This window comes from Aquarana catesbeiana, linkage group LG04, assembly GCF_042186555.1.
Source record: "Aquarana catesbeiana isolate 2022-GZ linkage group LG04, ASM4218655v1, whole genome shotgun sequence".
Classification (NCBI taxonomy): Eukaryota; Metazoa; Chordata; class Amphibia; order Anura; family Ranidae; genus Aquarana; species Aquarana catesbeiana.
Window position 1 is genome coordinate 325,397,047 of NC_133327.1, and position 21,538 is coordinate 325,418,584.

Sequence of the window (21,538 nt, forward strand, 5' to 3'; positions counted from 1 at the left end):
CAAGACCGAGCGCTTCCGGCTCGTACTTTATTCCGAGCATGCATGGACTTTTGTCCGACGGACTTGTATACACGCGATCGGAAAGTCCGATAACAAACATTTGTTGGCGGAAAATTTGAGAACATGCTAGCCAACATTTGTTTGCCGAAAGTCCGACAACAAATGTTCAATGGAGCATACACGGTCGGACTTTCAGCAAACAAGCTCACATCCAACATTTGTTGTCGGAAAATCCGATTGTGTGTATGTGGCATTACACTATAGACCCACATGCATCCATGTTTTAAAATATTGCGTACACCAATGTTTTGAACTATATTTTCAAAATATACTCTAAAGTACTTACTTTTTACCAGGGGTGCCAGAAATTCCAAGATCTAAAAAAGTAAGACGTAGATTATTATATATATCCATCAGAACAGCTGGATGGCAGTCTTGTACAATAAATAAGTCTGAATTCTGGGCACAATTTTGACAGACAGATGAAAGATGGGAAAGGAGAAGGGTATTTGAAAAAAAATATTTCTACTTACTACCAACTAAGCTTGCAAGAGAAGAATCAAGGTCACTACCGAGACCTTTGTTGGAGCCACTGACATTATTTCCTGATGTGAGTGGAGATGATGGGGTCTGCGAAGAAGGGGTCATGGTGGGAATAAGAAGATCTCCTAAGCCATCAAATACTAAAGCAGGGAGAAAAACAAGAGCAACCTAAATATGTATATTTATTCAGAACAATTCCAGCATTTGAAAAGTACAGTTACATTTGCTTCTAGAAACACATTTTCAACATTTTTTATTTTCAAATTTACCGAGCTTTATAAAATATTTTATTTATTAGCATTACTTTTTTTCCACACTGCTTTTAGGAAATAATAAAATGTGTACATCAACATACGATATATGCACATGTATAGCAGAACATAAGAAATCTGAATTTTTGCAAGGATTTAACAACCACTAAAATGGTTTTAACCACATTTTTCACTCTCGTTATAGAAATGGCTTTATATATTACTATAAAACCTAACTCCAGGTTTCCTGTAACTTTAGTTTGTTTGGACCAAGCTGGTCCAAACAAACTTTTCCCCTCACTAACAGATGCGCCCACTTAGAACATTGTATAAACTGCATGTAGCAACAGCTACATTCAGTATACAAAGGCTGTGTTTCGGGAAACAGGATGGGGACTTCCCATCTTGCTCTCTGAACAGAACTGAGTTGGGCTGATCGCTGCTCAGCCATACACAGAAAACGTTGTATGTGATCAGTAAATACAAGGATTCCTCTGATTGGCTGAGGTAGAGTTTATGTCCGCCAGCCTCTCCACCTCAGCCAGAGGAAGCAATTGATGAAACACAAAGCTTCCTGTGAATGGCTGAGCATTGCTCAGCCAGACTTGATTTTATTCAGGGAATGAGACGGCGGTTCCCATACCACTGTCGGAACACAGCACTGTATACTGTAATTAGCTGATGCTACATACAGTGTATACAGCGCTGATAGCAAGGTGCTGTTAGTGAAGGTAATAGTTTGTTTGGACCAGCTTGGTATATTGAAATATTTAGACCCCTTTCACACTGGGGCGGTTTTCAGGTGCTTTCGCGCTTGAAATAGCTTCTGCTAAGCGCCTGAAAACCACCTCCCATTCATTCCAGTGTGACTTTTCACACTCGGGCGGTGCAATTGCAGGACGTTCCGAAAAGCCCTGCAAGCAGCATCTTAGGGGAGGGTTGGGAGCGCTGTATTTAGTGCTCCCAAAACGCCCTGCCCATTGCAATGAATGGGCAGCGCTTTCAAAATGCCGCAAAACAGAAGTTTTTAACCCCTTTTTGGAGTTAAAAGTGCCCTGCTATTGGCCATAAAGCCTGCTTAAATAGAGCTAAAGTGAGCAGCCCTTTAGCACTAATGGCTGGCGCCTTCAGTGTGAAAGCAGTCTTAAAGTCACAAGAATCCTTGCGTTTAGGGTTAGTTCACCTTTTCAGAAAAAACGAAAAAGGTTAAACCAAAAAAAATAACACCTCTCCATCTACCTGGCCCCTGCTGTACTTACCTCAGTGGGTGTGGAGCTGTCAGTGCCCGTGTAGCAGTCAGGGGATTTCAAATCCCTACTTTTCTCCCTTTTCTCTGGGCAGAACTTCCAAGACAGATCAGAGCGATTCTGATTGGTCAACATCAGCACAGAGCATCAAACTGATCTATCCTGGAAGCGCTGCACAGCGAAGAGGGAGAAGAGCAGGGATTTCAAATCCAGCTACACCCACTGTTTGGATACTGACAGAGGTCAGTACAGTGGGGGCCAGGGGGTGGAGGGGAGGTACCTTTAGTTCACTTTCATTTTTTTTTTTTTTTCTGAAAAAGTGATAGAAATACTTCTGTCCTCATATTCTCCCTATGAGTTTTTCTAGCCTGTAAGAGGATATTCTTCTCACTGTGCGGTATAAAATATAGGTCTTTGCAGTGTAGATGGTAACGTTGAACAGAGGATAGGCATTCTAACAAGACATGCAGCAGCATAGCACAGGACACTGGTTCAGTTTTCCAGGGATGCACTACAGGTTGCTTATTTACAGGTTTAAAAATAAAAAAACTCACCAAAGAAATATTGCGGCACAGCCCAGCATGGAAAGTGTCAAAAATGACAAAACAAACGGACAAATAAAACAACAGCACAGAGGTACCTAAAGCAGTTACAGCAAGTACAGAAAAGCTTAGCATTTGTGTGCAGTGCACTGCCCTATCTACAACATGCATAATATATTGCAAATACTATAGAAGGTGCTTTGAGATGTTATTGTGTAAATTAAGCATGTAGTCATGCAAATACAATGCTTGTGTCTACTCTGTGTCCTATTGTGCATAATAGAGTAATCAACATTTCTAGTAATGCACTATATATTAAAACTTCATTCAATAAGAGTAGGTCTAGAGAGCAGTGCTCAATTACATACTACAGCATATTTCATGAAAGTTACACCAAGTAACAGAAAATGGCTGAACAGATATGCTTGATTTGCAAACATAATCTAATGTATAACTAATGGTGTCAATACCAGTCAGTAAGATGGACAGATGTAACACCAAGAACAATGGGTAGACCGTTAGTACAATACTTAAATACATACAAATAACCTATTGTTTACCATACAAGTTAATAAAATCGACTGATAGCAAGACAGTTGTCCATCCTTAACTGTAGGATAATTAGCCATACCCCAACAACGGGCATACAATTTAGTAAGATGGATGTATATATTACCAAGAACAATTGGCAGCGAGTCAGCTGTCTATTCTTAAACCTACAGAAATTGCTCAATATCATCTGTATGACTCGGGGGACATGACTAGCGGGACATGACTATTGGGACACTACAAATGAATGCACCAGGCCTCTTTTGTACAGAGATTTTCCACCAAGTGGGAATGTCCTTATGTTATGCCTTTCCAACAGTTGTGAGAATTCATTGTTGCCTCAAATAAGCCTTGTACAGCCTAAACCTTGGATGTTGTAGGCTACACTTTAATCCTCTTAAGCATAATAAAAAAAAAAGACAAAATGATATGCCTGACACCAATTTAGGTGCTCCCTACTGCCTCATTGAATTCTCTTTGGGATTTGTAATGTAGATGTCTTTCAAGCGCTCTCATCTCACTTTAATCCTTAATCTTTCTGACCATCATAGTATACAGAGTAGCATCGGCAATGTAGAAGATGACACTGTTGAAGGAGACCAAAAATTGGTGGGAAGCAAACCTTCCCTTCTGTTGGCCAAAAATACAATTATGGTTAGATACACAGTACCACAAGGAAATGAAACATCTGCACTTATCCCGTTTACTGCTCACAGAAGCACATTTAAAACTGCATAAGTAATATGGTTCATTAAACCCTGGGAAGGATTTGCAGAATGACTGAAAGACATTGACAGTGGACAGAACATGTAATTCTAAACACTTATCTTTGAAATCATTACTTTCTTCATAGAATGGATTTAGTCTCATATAAAAGAAGGTATTAGATAGATACACAGTTGAAATACATATACGGAACGGTTTAACTGCTGCAAAAGGTTTATGATTATGTGACGTCTGCCTTGAGATAGAAAACACCTATGTTAAACAACACAGCTAGTTTCTGCACTCCCCAAAACCCCTATAAAGACATGCTGCAGCTGAGCAATATAACCTAGTCAAAGATACTCCCTAGCCTATGACTGGAGAAGAACAGTAGATCACAGATGAGAGCAAACTCTGCTTTCTGTTCCCTTTTGGAAGTTCTCAGTGTTTTATGGACAACAGTATGCAATGCATTAAAGTCCGAACTATGCACACTTACGTTTTTATATACTTTGAACAAGCAGTAAATACACTTTAAAAGAAAACCTCATTCACATCTGTAGCAATGGGCATAGTGGAAAAATAAATCTACAGATTTCACAACAGGGGTACATATCTCTATATAGAGAACACATCTTGGCAGCCTGCCAGAATTCTAATATAAAAATACACATCATCGGATTTTCTGAGCTGTTAGAAACCCAACATATAGGGGGAGATTTACTAAAATTGGAGCATGCAAAATCTGGTGCAAGCTTAATTCAACAAGCTGAAGTTAGAAGCTGATTGGCTACCATGCACAGCTAGCTGCACAAGATTCTGAGTGCTCCAGTTTTAATAAATCTCCCCTGTAGGATCTTGCTTTAAAGTGCTTTTGCTTGTTAAGAATTTGGACTTGTACACTGTTTGCATTTGGGCTGCTCACCCACACCACACGCCTGCCACATTAGAACAAGTGGCTGTGACTGTGCAGCCTTTTAGATCCTCAAACATGAGCTAAAATTGGTAAAATGTGAATCCTTCAGTTTTTTTTCCTGTACGCTCACACTAGCAGTGTGGCCTTTTCTACAGAGGAGGATTACAGTTTAGACAGAGCTGCTGACTGGGTGTCTGTACCTGAATGTCACTCTCTGAAAGGACTACATGAGGTTTATTTATGGTTTTAGGACTGACTCCAAAAGAACAGACAAATTCTATTTGAATAGAGTGTACAATTTCTGTACTCTAGCAACACTTTGATTTAAAAGTGCATAAAGCAACTCAATGTGAATAATATTAAAATATGCTCTACAGTTTTTAGCTAAATATCACTATTAAAACAAATCGCCCCTATTTGCCTCCTTCAAAATCCTTAATCCTCTACTTGATCACAGCAGTTGACCAGAAGGGTTACTGGTTGCATTTCTTGACATATAATAAAAAAAAAGGGGGGGGGGGGGGGATTTACAATTCTATGCATAAAATACAATGATGAAAACATGGCACAGAAAACGTGCAAAAATGATTGCCACATCAAAAACATCTTTGAGGTAAACAGCACAATAATGACTCAAAAAAATATGTTCTAAATTCAGTATAGTCCCAGCATCTTAGCAATAAGTTGTGCAGAAATAATACACTGTGTAAAATTGTGCTCTCAATGAGATATGTGTTCAAATCATAAACACAAAATTAAAGAGTCGTAGGTCTTTATTCAAGAGACTGCCATCTGTCAAAGCTCTGGGTATGAAAACAGAGCAAAAACAGAAAAAGGCAATTATGAAACCATCGTTTCTGAAATTGAGCAAGCTCAGTTTTTGTGCAGAGTAACCCTAGACAAAACAGTAGGTTTGAAAATATTACCTGACGCATCAAAAGAGCTGCCTGTTGATGAAGGAGCCGGAGCTGCAGCAGGGGAAGGGGCAGAAGCGGGCTGACTGGCTCCAAATGCTGCATCAAAGCCAGTTTGAATGAGGTTATTCTGTGCTGGTGTAATTGGTGCAGGAGTTGGACTGATAAAAGACCCTCCAAATCCTACAAATAGAGCAGAATGGCAAGTGATTATGCACACTTAAAATTGGTAAAACAGTCAACTACATAGAGCTCATCAACTTACATACAGCACATACAAACAGCCTGCCTATACAAACAGCCTGCCTATAAAAATAGTGATTCTATGATACTTTCATTCAAGTCATTTTGCAATCAATTGCTCTCTAGATTTTTTTTTTAAAACAAAAACTACAAGATTTGGCTAAAGCGATGGTTAAAGCACATAAGAAGGGGCATTTATCAAGGCAGAAATTGACTGGGTGCATTTAGAGAAAAAAAAATCTAGCTGCCTGTTGTAGCAGAACATTTACAGAATGGTTCTCAGCTCATTTGGGAACTATATAGGTGATACATGAAGCCAGATAGATCAAGTCTGGCCAGATGCTCCTGTAAGATGTAGTGCATATACAAACAATTATAAAAAACCATACTTAAAGCAGAGTCCCACCCAAAAGTGGAACTTCTGCTCATTCGTCTTCTCCCTCCTCCGGTGCCACATTTGGCACCTTTCAGGGGGGAGGGGGGGGGGGACAGGGACCTGTTTTTAACAGGTCCCTTTCCCCACTTCCTGGAGACCGGGCCGTGGCGAAGATTGTCAGCAGCTCGGCCCCCCTCCTCCCTCCCCTTCTGCCAGGGCAATGAAAGAGTGCATGCGCAGTAGGGAGCCGGCCGTGAAGCCAAAAGGCTACACTGCCAGTTTCCCTTACCGGAAATGGCAGCGGCGGCACCTGACCAGGTGATGTAAACAAACTGCTGTGCCGACATCGCTGGACCTCAGGACAGGCAAGTGTCCTAATGTTAAAAGTCAGCAGCTATAGTATGTGTAGCTGCTGACTTAATTTTAAAAGGGGCGCACGGAACTCCTCTTTAAATGAAATAAACTTTAAAATGTCTTTCTAGCGTCCTTAAAAATCAATCCTCATCCATCTGCAATAGTGGCAGCAATAGTGGTGATCTCTATACAACATAAAATACGACAACAGGAGGCGCCAAGTGCAGTAGCTAGGAGATCCTTTGAAATGGCAACTCACTTGTATAAAGCTTATAGTGACCCCTGTGCCAAATCTAATGTATTCGACAGCTTTCCACTTATAACACATGCATACCTAGAAATAGTCAGGGACCAGTTTGGCAATGACGTAGCCTTGTCCAATCTGCATGCACATATTCTGATCCATCAAAAGTCACTACACTTCCAGCCAATCTGTAGAAGCGATGGTGCGGTTATCCAATTGGCTCTACAACTATATATATGCTGTCTCTGGTCCCTGTTAAAAGTGTATGTGGACGTTCTCTGACAGACCACAGGTTAAACACACTTTGAGCCTTTCTCCATGTTTGGCCATGTCACCTTACTGTTCTGGTTTCAACTACCTGATGTGTTACATTTCCAGCAATATAAGAAGTCTTCACTGAGCACTACGGGAATGCAATCTGGATGATATGTTATTATAATTTCTGTGGAAAAGGTTTACCTAGTACCTGCTATTCTACAGTTGTCCCATTCATTCAATGATAAATCATTTCACACACAGAGGACTTTAAGGAACTTTGGGATAGTACCACCACTACTATTACATGATTACTACATCCTTACTAATGTTGAGCTCTGGCGTGTCTCCGCATGCTTCACGTGCCGAGCCCGCCAGGAAGTCGGCACGGCGCTGATCACAGGCAGTGAGACATTTCCCGATCTCTGCAGCCGTACATCGGGAAAATGTCTCACTGCCTGTAATTAGCACTGTGCAGTGCCAAGTTCCTGGCGGGGTCGGCACGTGCAGCCTGTGAACACACCGGAGCTCATCCTTAATCCTTACTATTCAAACATAATATGTTTGGTACAAGTTTTCAGATATTTTGATTTATATGCTAGGATGTATCTTTTGGAAATTATTTTGGGAGTTACACGGGTTTTGATAGGTATACCATTGTTTTTAACTGGTGTTCCGTATCTTTATAATTTTCTATCTTTGTTAATAAATATTTGTTAAAATATTAGCTGCATGAAAGTCAAATACATTTTTCTTTTATAAATGGATTTGAACTTCTGTGGAAGCTCCACGAAAGTAGATATCTACAGTATACATTAGTGGTGTCTTGAAGTTTTCTCCTATGGGCTCCGGATTTGTTACCACATTTTAGGTATTTTTGCAAGATGTAGGGCTTGGAGGTATGTTCACAAGTTTAGTTACTCCACTGGGGAAGCAAGCACCAATACAACCTGACAAAGGTTCTAATCCAGGGGTAAGTATACTAAATATTAATCTTCCCCCAAATTTGGTTTCTCTATTACAGGCTTTGATCTCATTGGTTTCTCTATTACAGGCTTCGATCTCATTCGTATGGGGGACAGACTATTTCATACTTGGGAGTTCGCCTAAAGTAAATTATCCACCTCTTTATAGAAAATTAGTAGAGGTCCTTAAGGGGTGAGCTGATCATGGTCCGTCTTGGTTGGGTAAAATCCACTCCACAGCCGCGATTCCTTTACTATTTCCGCGCCTTACCCATCTTACACGTTCAGATTTAGCTTCCAATCCAGGATAATACACTACGTCTGGGCTTTAGGTTGCCTAAATGGGTTCTTTTTGCTCATACGACAAAGTGGGGTCTGGGTCTCACACACTTCGCAAGGTATTACCAGGAAGCCAAATTGGCTCAGTTCTCAACAGTTTATTCTCGCTGTGAGAAACTTGAGTGGATTGCTGTGGAGAGCATGTCGGTCTGCTTGAATTTTATCAAATGGCGACCTGCGAGGCGTAGACTGGCAGTTTTCGTTCCCACACTGCCTCATTCCTTGGCTGTGTGGGATGGGGTGTAAGACCATCGTAATCTTATATCTCCTTTCTTTTCATTGTCCTACCCTGTTTAATAATCCCGCCTTCCTGCCAGACCTAGAGCTAGAGGCATTTAGATGGTGGCTTAATAATGGTCTCTATAGGATTAGCCACTTTTTGACTCCTAGGAGTTCCTTTACCCTAAAACATTGTCATTCCAAGCTGAAAATGCCCATCTCAGAGATTTACTCTCACTTCCTTCAGTCTCTAGGACCAGAGGTTCTAGTGGACCCCAAGGTGACCCCTATGACATTTGGTGTGCCAAGGATGCTGGTCAAAGTGGTGGAATTTCGGTCATCAATAGGCTACTGCTGACAAATTGCCTTATTTGCAGGTCTGGGACTTGGAGTTGGCTTCAGGCAGAGATTCGGACCATTGGCATACATGCTTCCACTCAGCATACAAGGTAGTGTAGAATATCTCTTTGGTAGAGGGGAATGCAAATGTTTTGACTAGATGGTATATGGTCCCTTCCGGTCTCTCAAGGCTTTTTCCGAATACCTCCCTTTGTGTTTCCGAGGTTGCCATTCTATTGGCACTATGTACCATATTCGGTGGGAATGCCCAAAGTAATGCTTCTGAAACCGGGTTTTTGCCTCAATTAGGAGGGTTTTGGGGATCCCGTTACCCCAAACTCCCAGAACTGCTTTACTAAACGAAGCTGTGGAGAAAATTTCCCGCTCAACACAAAGATCTTCTTTATGCTATTGGCTGCTAAGCTTACCATAGCTCACTCATGGAAACAACCTTCAGTTTCAATATCTATGTTTAGGCGCAAGGTGTCTTGGAGAATGCTTAACGAACACCTAGCCAGAAAAATAAATGATACTGCTAAACGTTTTGAAGGAGTTTGGAATCCATGGGCCAGCCATGTTCATATTGATATATAGGGTTTGGGTAATGTTCTCAGGACTTTTCTCCCAATAAATGTGTCTTGTGATCCCTCCTCCCTCTACTCTAGCTTTGTTTTTTGTCGTTTTTATTTTCATTTCTCTCCATTCCTTTGTTGCACATTTCAGTTTTTTTATGATGCTCCAGATATAGACCTGAAATGGTCCAAAAAGACCGGAGCCGCTGTGGAGATGTGTGAACCGGCTACATAGAGAGGCGGTCACAATATCCTGCTATGTGAATTGGATGTGGAATCCGGGGTTAGATACCCCTTGTATTGTTCTTATGGCTACCAACTGATACTGAGATTTTGGGGCCTGATCCAGATATTTTTTTTTATGTCCCGATCTTTGGTTATGCTTCATCTTTTCTATGGTCTGTTAAGGCTTTTGCTTTATTTTTGTATGTGCTCTTGTGCTTTACTTGGTTACAACCAGGATAATAAAAAGATTAAAATAAAAATTTGCGTGCAGCTGAAATCAACATCCAACAAAACAGTACAACTATACCAGGAAACACAGGAATCCTACTGAGACTGGAATTCCAGTTTACGTTCAGTATGCTTTAATGTGATTTAAACTATATTGCGTCTGCACCTGATAAACTGAATGCGTATTTATGGTCAAAATGTAAAAACATATTTCCACATTGTATTTCAATTATTGCTAACCTACTCCTACTAATCTGAATAATCCACAAGTTTGTAAAATTATATGAAGATCCCCACATATTTAAATTCCGTGAATTCAGTGACATGTATTCACCATTCCCTGTGGTTAGGGATGGCTGTGTCACACATTTCACAGAGCCTGCCTTCTGAGCTACAGAGGTGCTGAGAGAAGGAGGCTAAGTCAGTACAGGAATCACTACTTTTGTGTGTATTGTGATTACAATGCTGATGCTATACATGAAAATATATGCTGTGACCATAGATTTCCTTTAACTTGCCATTAGTAGTACAACTATGGTGCAAAAATTATAACTCAGTGGTTAATTTACTATAGGCAAATATACGGTGCACCTGCTCTAGAGCTTAGTAAATGAGGTAAAGCTTTACTTTGAAAAGAACACAAACAGTATTTTTACTTGTACATGGTTGGATGATAGAAATCAGCACAGCATCCCCTCAGATCTAGAGCAATTGCACTTTAAGGGCACAGTATATTTGTCTTTAGTAAATTAACCTTCGGCACACTATTGCTCACCTGTACGATTGTCTAATACTTGTAAATTGACACTTAATGTGGAAAATGTTGCTGACCTTCATTCTAAAACATTCCCCATCTTATCCAGGTAAGGCCCCTTTCACATGTGAGGATCCGTATTCAGCCATCCGCTTGCTCAGCAGGGATCGCTCAGTTGATCCCCGCTGAGCCGGCGGATGACAAGTCAGTCTCTGCACACCGTGCAGAAACGGACCTGTCAGATCTCCGCTCTCCTCTATGGGGGGGGGGGGGGAATCGGATGATCGGATTTACATCCGTCTGGATTTAGCGGTCAGGGTGGATCGGATGCCAGCGGACATGTCACCGCTGACATTCCATCGCTCCATAGAGATGTATGGAGCGACCGTTCAGGCCCACCTGAAAAAAAAACGACAGGCGGATCTGCACGGTCCGCACGTGTGAAAGGGCCCTAAAAAGAGCGGTTTTAGCTACATTACAATAATACATTTTAAATTTTATATTTAAAACTGCAACAATATGGAGTTTGCATTATCACAATAAATACAATAAAAATTACCAGCCAACAGATCTGCAGAAGAGGATGTACCGGTAGGGGCCAAAGCTGGAGGCTGTGATTCAGCTACACTTTCAAAAGCATCTGGATTGTGAAGAGAGAAAAATGGGGAGAAAAAAAAAAAAAAGTGAAAACATTGAGAATTAAAAAAAAAAAAGAAAGCAAATCACTATGACTTAGTGTATCTACGCTAAACTTTTTTTTTATTAGAGTTAAAACTCCTGTCAGGCTTTTTATTGGGGAGGTGGATTTATCCTCGGTCTTTGTACAGAAAGTGAAAGGAAACCCACATAATTCCAGTTTTACTGAAACAGGAGGTAAGGGAAAATCTTTTAAGGAAAACTGCTCTGGTGGTAGTGTCAAATGTGAATCACCCTTTGGAAATTTTTTTCAATACTTCCTCTTGCTTCTCTGGAACAGGAATAGGGGAGCACATTGGGATGTAGACCCCTGATCAGGGTTTTTAACCCTTCCTATACTATATTTTCTGAAAGTTAGAATTTACATAGGACAATATAATACTTCACAAGTATGTGACATAAGTCACAACAAAAAGGAGTAATGAATGCAATGTCACCATAGTCATGTTGCATAGAAAATGTGACCTATAGATACATACAGGACATACACTAGTTAAAATGTCTTTTATGAAGGAGCTAATGCTTTTTGCATTTCATATTTCGGTGAATTAAAGTGGTTGTAAATCTCGGACATGAAATATGAACAAAACATATCCTTCTATAGGGTGTACTTGTCTCAGTTAAGAGCACCAAGTGTCAGTTCTGTCTGCTGCGTCATTCCTCAGTAGGAGTGACTTCTGGCAAGTTTTCCTGACACCAATAAAGAAAGGGTGACAGGGGAGGGAGCTCAAGATGATTGACAGCCTCTCTTCACTGAGCTCTGCAGAGTGTAACTTCAGCTCTCCACCCCCTTTTTTCTGACAGCTCAGGAAAGCATTATAAGTTGTGGACTTCGAACATATGTATTGAAGAAAGGGCTGTTGATAAAATAGGAACAACTTATGTAGGAGGATTGGTTTCATTTCTATGTATCACCTGAGGCCAGTCACTTCCCTGGGCATATTTAAGGGTTTACAGCCACTTTAAAATGAAATAAAACTAGAACATATTTAAAGCTATTCTTAAAACTGACATATGATATGAATGCATTTACAATAGCCCAAAGTTAAGCTTCACTTGATATATGCATCATTCCACCACTTTCCTAGTTATTCCAGCTGTTTCTTTGTTATATCTAGCAGCAAACATACTTCTGCCAAACAAAACTATTGTATTTAAACTGCTGAACTGAAATAACAGTCACTGTTCATTGGTTTTACTGTAGTATAGCCCCTTAGTACCCAGAAAACCGCAGTAACAAAGTTTAATATTAATCACTTGGCTATAGTGTCTCTCAGGAGCTGGTATTAAGAGAATGTTGGAGATCATATTCTGCTTTTGCTACCTGTGCATCGGTTTAAAAAACTGAATAAAATTGGAATTTTGTTTCCCTAGTACAGGCCAAAGCTTTATTTCAAGGGCATTTTGCTATACCAGTAGTTTGGTAAAAGACCTATTTGGATCATGGCACTGACCAGATCGTTGTGTGTTAGAATAGCCAACTATTAGCAGCTGTAGGTGTTTTCTAGCACTCTATTATAAGGGAATATGTCAGGATAAAAATACAAATGCCGTCAATGACAACTTGTTTTGTAGAAGAGGTTCCACAGCTGCCATTCTTATCCTTCTGTTGTCACTTTGAGTCACTGACCTGGAACAGGTATGTGCACATCAGGGGTTCTGCCAAAACGCATGGTTGTTCCAGACAGCAAGGGTGGTGAAAGCTCTGAATTAGCAAAGCAATTGCAGCTCCCACATTTCTACACTCACAGGTTCCCCTTAAGGCTGGGTTCACATATATGCAAAATGAATATGCAAGTGTGACCGGCTCTCAATGGAGCCAGTTCACAATGGGTCTGGGGCGGCCCGGTCCAGATTGCAGAAGGGTCGTGTGCATCTCTGGGTCCAGTGCAGGTGCAAATTCTGGCAAATATTCAGACCACCAGAATCGTAACTGAACCAGTGAACAGTGACGCACGGGACCTCATGCTGTGAACCGCGGCCGCACATATGTGAACCTAACCTTAAACAATATAGAAAACTGGAGGAACGAGGGGACATTAATACATTGGGGCTGATTTACTAAAGGCAAATAGACTTGTTCACTTTGCAAGTGCAGTTGCACTCTGCATGGGAATTATCCCCAGAGCTTAGAGAACGAAGATCTGCCGACTTCCATCATCTAATCATGTGCAAGCAAATTTGCGGTTTCTTTTATTTTCCTTGCATTTGGTTGGGTATTATTTGCAAAAGTGAAGCTTCACCATGTTCACTAATCTCTGGAGAATTTCCCCATGCACATTAAGGGCCCTTTCACAGGGTCCGATCATGGTTTTTCTGGTGGACCTGATCAGACCCTTCAGTCTCCCCTATGGAGTGGTGGATGTCAGCGGTGACATCTCCGCTGACATCCACCACTATGCGATCAGATCCGGCCCACAAAATCCAGACGGATGGTGGACCCATTTTCTATCTGTCTGGCGGACAGAGTCAGATATGATGAAAAATGGACAGGCGGTTAATTTTCATCCTATTACCCCATAGAGGAGAGTGGGACTGTGTCCGTCTCTGTTCTGCACAGTGAGCGGAGACGGACCCATCATTCGCCTGCTCAGCAGGGATCAGCAGAGAAATCCCCCGCTGAGCAAGTGAATTCCGTTCCATGGAAGCGCCCATGTGAAAGGGGCCTAAAGGTTCACTTGCAAAGTGAACCGCCAATTATCCTTTAGTAAATCAACCCCATTGCCTATTGTACATTCCTCCCTCCCTCTAATCAGTTACTTGAAATTTTTGTTTAAAGTGACAGGCCATGGAAAAATAAGACACCAGAAAAAATTAATCAGACTACATGACCCAAGAATGTCGATCATATTGGAAATGTAAAATTGCAAATATAGGGGACAAAGGGGTGAGTGAATAATTCATACGCTCCTCTCACGGCTACCCCTTTTGCCCAATTACTCCTAGGTATTGTACAGTAGAGTTGCCATTAAATAGCCATTTCCAAGCAAAGATTTTTCTGAAGTAATATGTAAATAATTGACAATATACCTGAAAGAGGTTCAGCAAAAAAAAAAGAATTAAATACCTCCAAATAAGTCGAGCACAGCTGAAGTCTCAATCTTTGCAGGTGAAGCAGTAGGCAAAGGGGATGGAGCTGCAAATGCATCCACTACAATGATTGCAGAACAATTATTATAATGCTGAGCATACTGGTCTGCACAGAGATTATCAATACTGTAAACATTCCTTCTGTAGTTTAGTACAGTGACTAACAGCTTTACACAAAAAAGGATTTCAAATATTTGTTGATAAATGTTTTCTGTGTAAAAAGAAATTGCATAGTCTCATTACACAATTTGTAGGAGTGTGCTACTAAGAAAGGATAATTCAATTCCTGCATGTTTGACTAACAATATAGTTACTGTAATGTGTATCATTAAAACCATTTAACAAAGTACATTTATTGTAAACCTGTGTCCAGACTATGCGCACTAAAGCATTTACATATGCTGAATAAGTAGAAAATGCACTTTAAACAAAGCCTTCCTTGACCTCTGTAGCTACAGAATATTCTTAACTTTTTTGCAGAATCTTTGAAGCCTGCCAGCCCTTTAAATTTAAGCAAGCAGAAGATGACCTAGGGGACCCAAAAACATTAAATAACAGAGGTAAAATGGTAGTCTGTAAAAATGAGCAAGGGACAGTTGCCTGCTTATGGGGATGCCATGCTCTAGGAGGTGGCAGGGAGTGAGCAATCCTACATGGTACCTTTCCAACTGAAGCCTGAGGGTAGAAGCTTGATGGAGCTTGGGAACGGGAGCCATTACCCAAGGCCTGCTTGGGAATACTGGCCCAAACACTGCTGCACCAGAATCAGCTCAATCCACCCCTCCTCAGGGTTGCACAGGCTGCCAGTCCACTTGGGAGCCTCCATCTGAAGAGACTCACTATTCTACATCATCAATCCCCTTCAATACGCGCTCTATGGAACATTGTAAGTGCTACGACTCTCCATAACCTGTAACATACAGGCAAGTCCCCAGATTGTACCCTCGCTCTATTTGCCTCTTCCATGGCCTAGACACCCCCATCAACGAGGGACGTCTAGTCCTCTAACCAACAGTGGAGCCCCAGGGCCAGGAAATAAAATGTGTCAGGGCCTGGACTTGAACTTGGGACCTCTGCTTTGTCTGGCAATGACTCTTGCTGAGCTACCGGAGATGCTGGACAGCGCCCTGTCTGATCCATTGGGAAACCCCGTCTTTGCTCCTCCCATGAACTTCATGATTTAAGTCATGTCTCTGAACTTCCTGTTTGCTACATTTTTGTGCTTTGTTCAGCCAGTATCGCTCTCATCTTCCCTGCTGCCGTCCAAATTGTACTACCACTCATTATCGACCCTTGGCTTGTTTCTTGGCTACGCTTCTGCCTGAACCCAATCTGCAACTACTCGTTACTGACCTTTGGCTTATTTTACTGACTATGCTTCTGTTTGACCCTTAACCTGTTTATCTGTTTCTGAACCCTAGCTTGCTCACCTACTGGTGTGGCAATCCTGAGGACCGCAACATGGTAGTACTAACACATGGCAAAATCTACCTCCATCATCAGGATCTCTAGTGAACACTGGTTAGTACTTAGACTCCACACCTCAGGTGAGCCTGTGTCATCCGCCAAGGTGACTGCCTGTGTACCTATCCTGCTAGTGTACCCCTAAAAGGGAGTATATCTTATTTCCTCAATGGATTTGATAGAGGTGGAACTATGGCTATAGCAACTGGTCTTTGAGCCTGACCCCTGATTGTGACGAGGTGTCACAACCTGCATTTCAGACAGGCCCCAGGATAACAGTGAACACACCGCTGCAATATAGTGCACTTCAAAGAACCCCCTCATCTTAGCCCCCTTCATCTCACCAACACAGTCAAGGCATAATATTTTCCTCCCAAATAAGCACCTCCTCTAATTTGTCACACCCATTATTAAAGGCAGTGCACTACATGCCTCACTATTAGTTCCACCTCTACCAAATCCATTGAGGAAATAAGAATATACTCCCTTTTAGGGGTACAAGTTATGGAAATTGGCTGCCAAGGGGTACACACATGCCAAAAGGTTGAGAACAACTTCCTAAGCCATTAGAAATGCTGACACCTAATAGAGTCTTACTGTGGTCTTTGAGAATGAATAAATTCACAGTAGAAGCAGCTAGAGGGGTTAGTAAGGGCTTCTTTAAAAGTGCTTTTACTGCACGTTAAGAATATGTAAATAATTCACTCTGAACACAGGTATACTTTAAATAAAACATTAAGGTTTTATTGTGATAAAATAGGAGAAGCTAAGAACAATGAAGACCACCAGCCAAACCATTGTTTTGGATAATGTGTGGAAGCGTTAGAACTTTCAGGTTTTTAATGCAGTTAGTGTCCAGAAGAATTTTCATAGGGTCACTAAGATACCATTGTCAGAAGAGGTTGCACTCCAGGAAATTGAGAACTGAAGGTTCAGCTCCAAGTGATGCCCAAGACACAGTTATGCACCAGAGAGCAAATGGAGGAACTTTCTTCAGGGACACAGAGCAACAAAAACTAGGAAGTAGGATACCAACCCTGCCCCAACCTATCCAGAGCTTAAACATGAAAAAAAGAAAAAACATGGCTGGAGTTCCATTTTAAAGGTTTCACAGTGCTGTTACAGTAGCCTGAAGACATATTACACAATACATGTTAAGAACAGGGGTTTATTATGCATTAGACAAAACTTTTTTTTTCTTTTATTTACAGTGGGTGGTACATACACCACAACATCAACACAAAGAACAGTACCAGTATGTAATCAATAGCAACCAATCAAAATTCATCCTTCTCAAAACCAGAGATTTGTCAGCTTGATTATGTGATTTCTGATTGGTTTCCATGGGTTACCACACATTACACAAATTTTTCCTCACAAAACACTACGGGGCATTACAGTCAAATCTCACAAGACACGAAACTCTGCAATAACATACTGTCAAAAGGAAAGCTAAAATGAGAAAAAAACCTAGGCACATGCAGCTAAAAATTTTGAGCGTTAGATGATCTCAATGCAAATGTAATGAAATGTTACTGCAGGTAAAGCTTGAACTTGAGGAGACACAGCCTTGCATAGCAACAATCAGCAACACATACAGTTGACCAGCCACCTTAAGTTCATTCAGAATAAAAATAACGAACAGAACCCAAGGCTATTCAGGCATAGTTAACTGCAACTCATCCGCAAGGCCTACATATCACTCAAGTGCTTTGTATGAAAAGCACTCACCAGACAAGAGGTCTCCAGTGAGGGAAGTCTCAGGCACAGGAGAAGCCCCATGCGGTGGGGATGAGAAAGCATCTTCCCAAAGCAAGAGGAAAACAAGAGCCAAGTCAGTTTCTTAAGCAATGAGAAAAATCAGAACTGTAGTAGAAATAATGAAGCTTAGAATGTCAGTGAGATTTCATGCATTACCTGTGCCAAACAGGTCTATGCTAGGTGTAACATCTGGCTTAGGAGCAGCAGCCACCTCCGAAACAGACTCAAACAAATCTAAGACCAAATACAAGTAATGTTATTGATAAACAATTCCCAGAATAGCTTCCAATTATTGATAAATCTCAATTTCATGAAGAAATAAGCATGCAACAAAAACAAAAGGACAAACCAGATTTCATTTGTATAGTAGAACATACAGATGAATCCAGACACAGCAGCTCAAGTTCCAGCTCATTGAAAGAAACAATTTTGTAAACAATGGTTGTGCTAAAACTGGCAGAAAATGGACTACCAATGTCTATCTTTTTAAACTGGCTTCTATAAACCTAGCTTGATGTTTACACCTGTAGTACGCTATATGCCTTTACTAGGTGCATACATATTCTTCACAAAAAAGAAAGGGGATGCAAAGTCTGTGTTGGACTGGTTTGTCATGATTAACTCGCCAGTTTTCTTCCTTGTTTACTTGTTTTTTAAATAATTAAATTAATTTGGCAAATGACGTTAGTTCCTCCAACGCCTCCTAGGATATGTGACGTTTATATCCCAGGGGACACTGGGAGCCCTGCACATCTCCCCATTCACTAACCGAGGAGGGTGCGGGCCTGGTGATGCGTCATCAGAAGGCTGCACCAGAACCCAGAAGAGCCGGTGCAGCCCTCCCGATGACGTCACAGAGCAACATGGCAGCGCGGGACCCGGTGGTGGCTGCTGATAAGAGGCTCTCAACAGGACGATGCTGGATCCACTGTGTAGGGGAGTATCTGAAATGTGAACAGCCAAGCATCAGGTTAAAAAAAAAAAAAAATGGGAGGGGGTGAATTTTTTCTTTGAAATTTTAGAAAATGTTCCTTCTATAGGTCTGTAACAGACATGTTCTTAAAGTACAAACTCAAACACTCAGTGGCCCTTTTTAGGTTAAATAATCCAACAGATAAGAAAAAAAAATATGATCATGTATGATAATATTACAAGGAGAGGAAGGTCTGTAGGTGGTAAAAGAGGTGGAAGAGTAATCTCAGACACTTCTAGCTTAGTATTTTTAGGTACAATGGTTTCTAGCGTTTGAAGAGTTTGATGAGAAACCCAGACAATTAAATGGAGGTTCAAATGGTATAAGAGAAAAAATTATTATAAATAACATAAAACCTGCCAGCACCAAACAATAAGACTAATTGTGAACAGAAAATGCGAAAAGAAGTGCAGCGCTACAACTACGTATGTACTCCAGGAATAAAAACGGGGTAATAGGTGAACACGCACAACAGTCAATTATGCTCGTTTGACTCACCGCTGCTGGTGTGTGCGGCCACGCCCTATGGCAAGAGTGCCAACCCCTCTCCCTCAGTGGTGGAAGCACAGTCCTGAGGGGTTTAAAAGTATGGGAACATCACCATCTATGCCTTTGGGATTTATTTGAAACTCATGTGGAAGAGTACATTATGACATTCATCATTGATGGACTTTATATTGTGATAATATGCATTAAGGTTGATTTAATTATTCACAAATAATTCACTGATATATTGTTTATACATACATTTAGATTTTTCATATTTGGTTGGTACTTAATCACTTGATCTTTAAGGTATTGACCTTATGGTACCATATACTAGCACTGGATCTATTGATTAGTGTATGTTTCCATTTGACACTTTATTGCACAATTAACTGTGCGTGTTCACCTATTACCCAGTTTATTCCTGGAGTACATACGTAGTTGTAGCGCCGCACTTCTTTTCGCAAAATTAAATGGAAGTTCCACTGACAAAAAAACTTAAATGAGCGGTCAAAAAAAAAAAAAAAAAAATGCCCGCCTGATGACTCTTGATTACTGTTGTAATATACAAAGAAAAAAAAGAGTCCAAATCTGGAGAATGCAGTATGAATCCAAGAAATCATCCTGATCATCTTGTTCACAATTCTGGACAAAAGGTGGTGGTAATGTAATGGTTGTAATGGTGTGAGATATACAGTATCTCACAAAAGTGAGTACACCCCTCACATTTTTGTAAATATTTTATTACATCTTTTCATGTGACAACACTGAAGAAATGACACTTTGCTACAATGTAAAGTAGCAAGTGTACAGCTTGTATAACAGTGTAAATTTGCTGTCCCCTCAAAATAACTCAACACACAACCATTAATGTATAAACCACTGGCAACAAAAGTGAGTACACCCCTAAGTGAAAATGTTCAAATTGGGACCAATTAGCTATTTCCCATCCCGGTGTCATGTGACTTGTTAGTGTTACAAGGTCTCAGGTGGAATGGGGAGCTGGTGTGTTAAATTTGGTGTTTTCGCTCTAACTCTCTCATACTGGTCACTGGAAGTTCAACATGGTACCTCGTGGCAAAGAACTCTGAGGATCTGAAAAAAAGAATTGTTGCTTTACCTAAAGATGGCCTAGGCTATAAGAAGATTGCCAAGACCATACTGCGGTTTAACAGGACAGGTTCCACTCAGAACAGGCCTCGCCATGGTCGACCAAAGAAGTTGAGTGCACATGCTCAGCATTATATCCAGAGGTTGTTTTTGGGAAATAGATGTATGAGTGCTGCCAGCATTGCTGCATAGGTTGAAGGGGGGGGGGTCAGCCTGTCAGTGCTCAGACCATACGCCACACACTGCATGAAATTGGTCTGCATCGCTGTCATCCCAGAGGGAAGCCGCTTCTAAAGATGATGCACAAGAAAACCTGCAAATAGTTTGCTGAAGACAAGCAGACTAAGGACCTGGATTACTGGAACCATGTCCTGTGGTTTGATGAGACCAAGATAAACTTATTTGGTTCAGATGGTGTCAAGTGTATGTGGTGGCAACCAGGTGAGGAGTACAAAGACAAGTGTGTCTTGCCTACAGTTAAGCATGGTGGTGGAAGTGTCATGGTCTGGGGCTGCATGAGTGCTGCTGGCACTGGGGAGCTACAGTTCACTGAGGGAACCATGAATGCCAATATGTACTGTGACATACTGAGGCAGAGCATGATCCCCCTCCCTTCGGAGACTGGGCCACAGGGCAGTATTCCAACATTTCACTGCCTTGCTAAACCAGCACCAGCCGCCACTGTATAGAGGTGTGTGGGGGGGGCTGACATATATACAGGATTGAGGGGGGCTGACATATATACAAGATTGAGGGGGCTGACATATATACAAGATTGAGGGGGGCTGACATATATACAAGATTGAGGGGGGCTGACATATATACAAGATTGAGGGGGGCTGACATATATACAAGATTGAGGGGGGCTGACATATATACAGGTGTGTGTGATGGGTTCTAGCATATATACAGGTGTGTGGGGGGGGCGGCGTATATACAGGATAGAGTGCGACAGTGTGTGGAGGTGGGGTGGCTGGTGTGTGGATTAGTTAGGATGGCCCTGGGGAATGTTGGTGGTCAGGCTCGATGGGGGGCAGGCCTAAAGCTGTGTAAGGGGCCCAAAAATGTATGATGGCTGCCCTGTACACACACAAAAGGCCCACTGAGTGTGATCTGAATGGCACAGCATAACTGTTGCTGATCAAGTGCACTACTTTGTAAGAGACAGGGGTCCCTAA

The 21,538-nt window shown here is 41.4% G+C and overlaps 1 protein-coding gene across 1 annotated transcript in view; it reads right to left on the reverse strand.

Moving 5' to 3' along the window:
• Window positions 1-21,538, reverse strand: part of SNAP91 (synaptosome associated protein 91) — a 191,706-nt gene that overhangs the window by 10,979 nt on the left and 159,189 nt on the right. The window contains exons 19-25 of the mRNA XM_073626882.1: window positions 17,948-18,025; window positions 17,762-17,833; window positions 14,544-14,627; window positions 11,340-11,420; window positions 5,680-5,850; window positions 534-683; window positions 347-377 (exon numbers count right to left, since the gene is read on the reverse strand). Of these exons, the coding sequence (XP_073482983.1) occupies window positions 347-377; window positions 534-683; window positions 5,680-5,850; window positions 11,340-11,420; window positions 14,544-14,627; window positions 17,762-17,833; window positions 17,948-18,025 (667 nt within the window). The remainder of the gene's footprint in view (window positions 1-346; window positions 378-533; window positions 684-5,679; window positions 5,851-11,339; window positions 11,421-14,543; window positions 14,628-17,761; window positions 17,834-17,947; window positions 18,026-21,538) is intronic.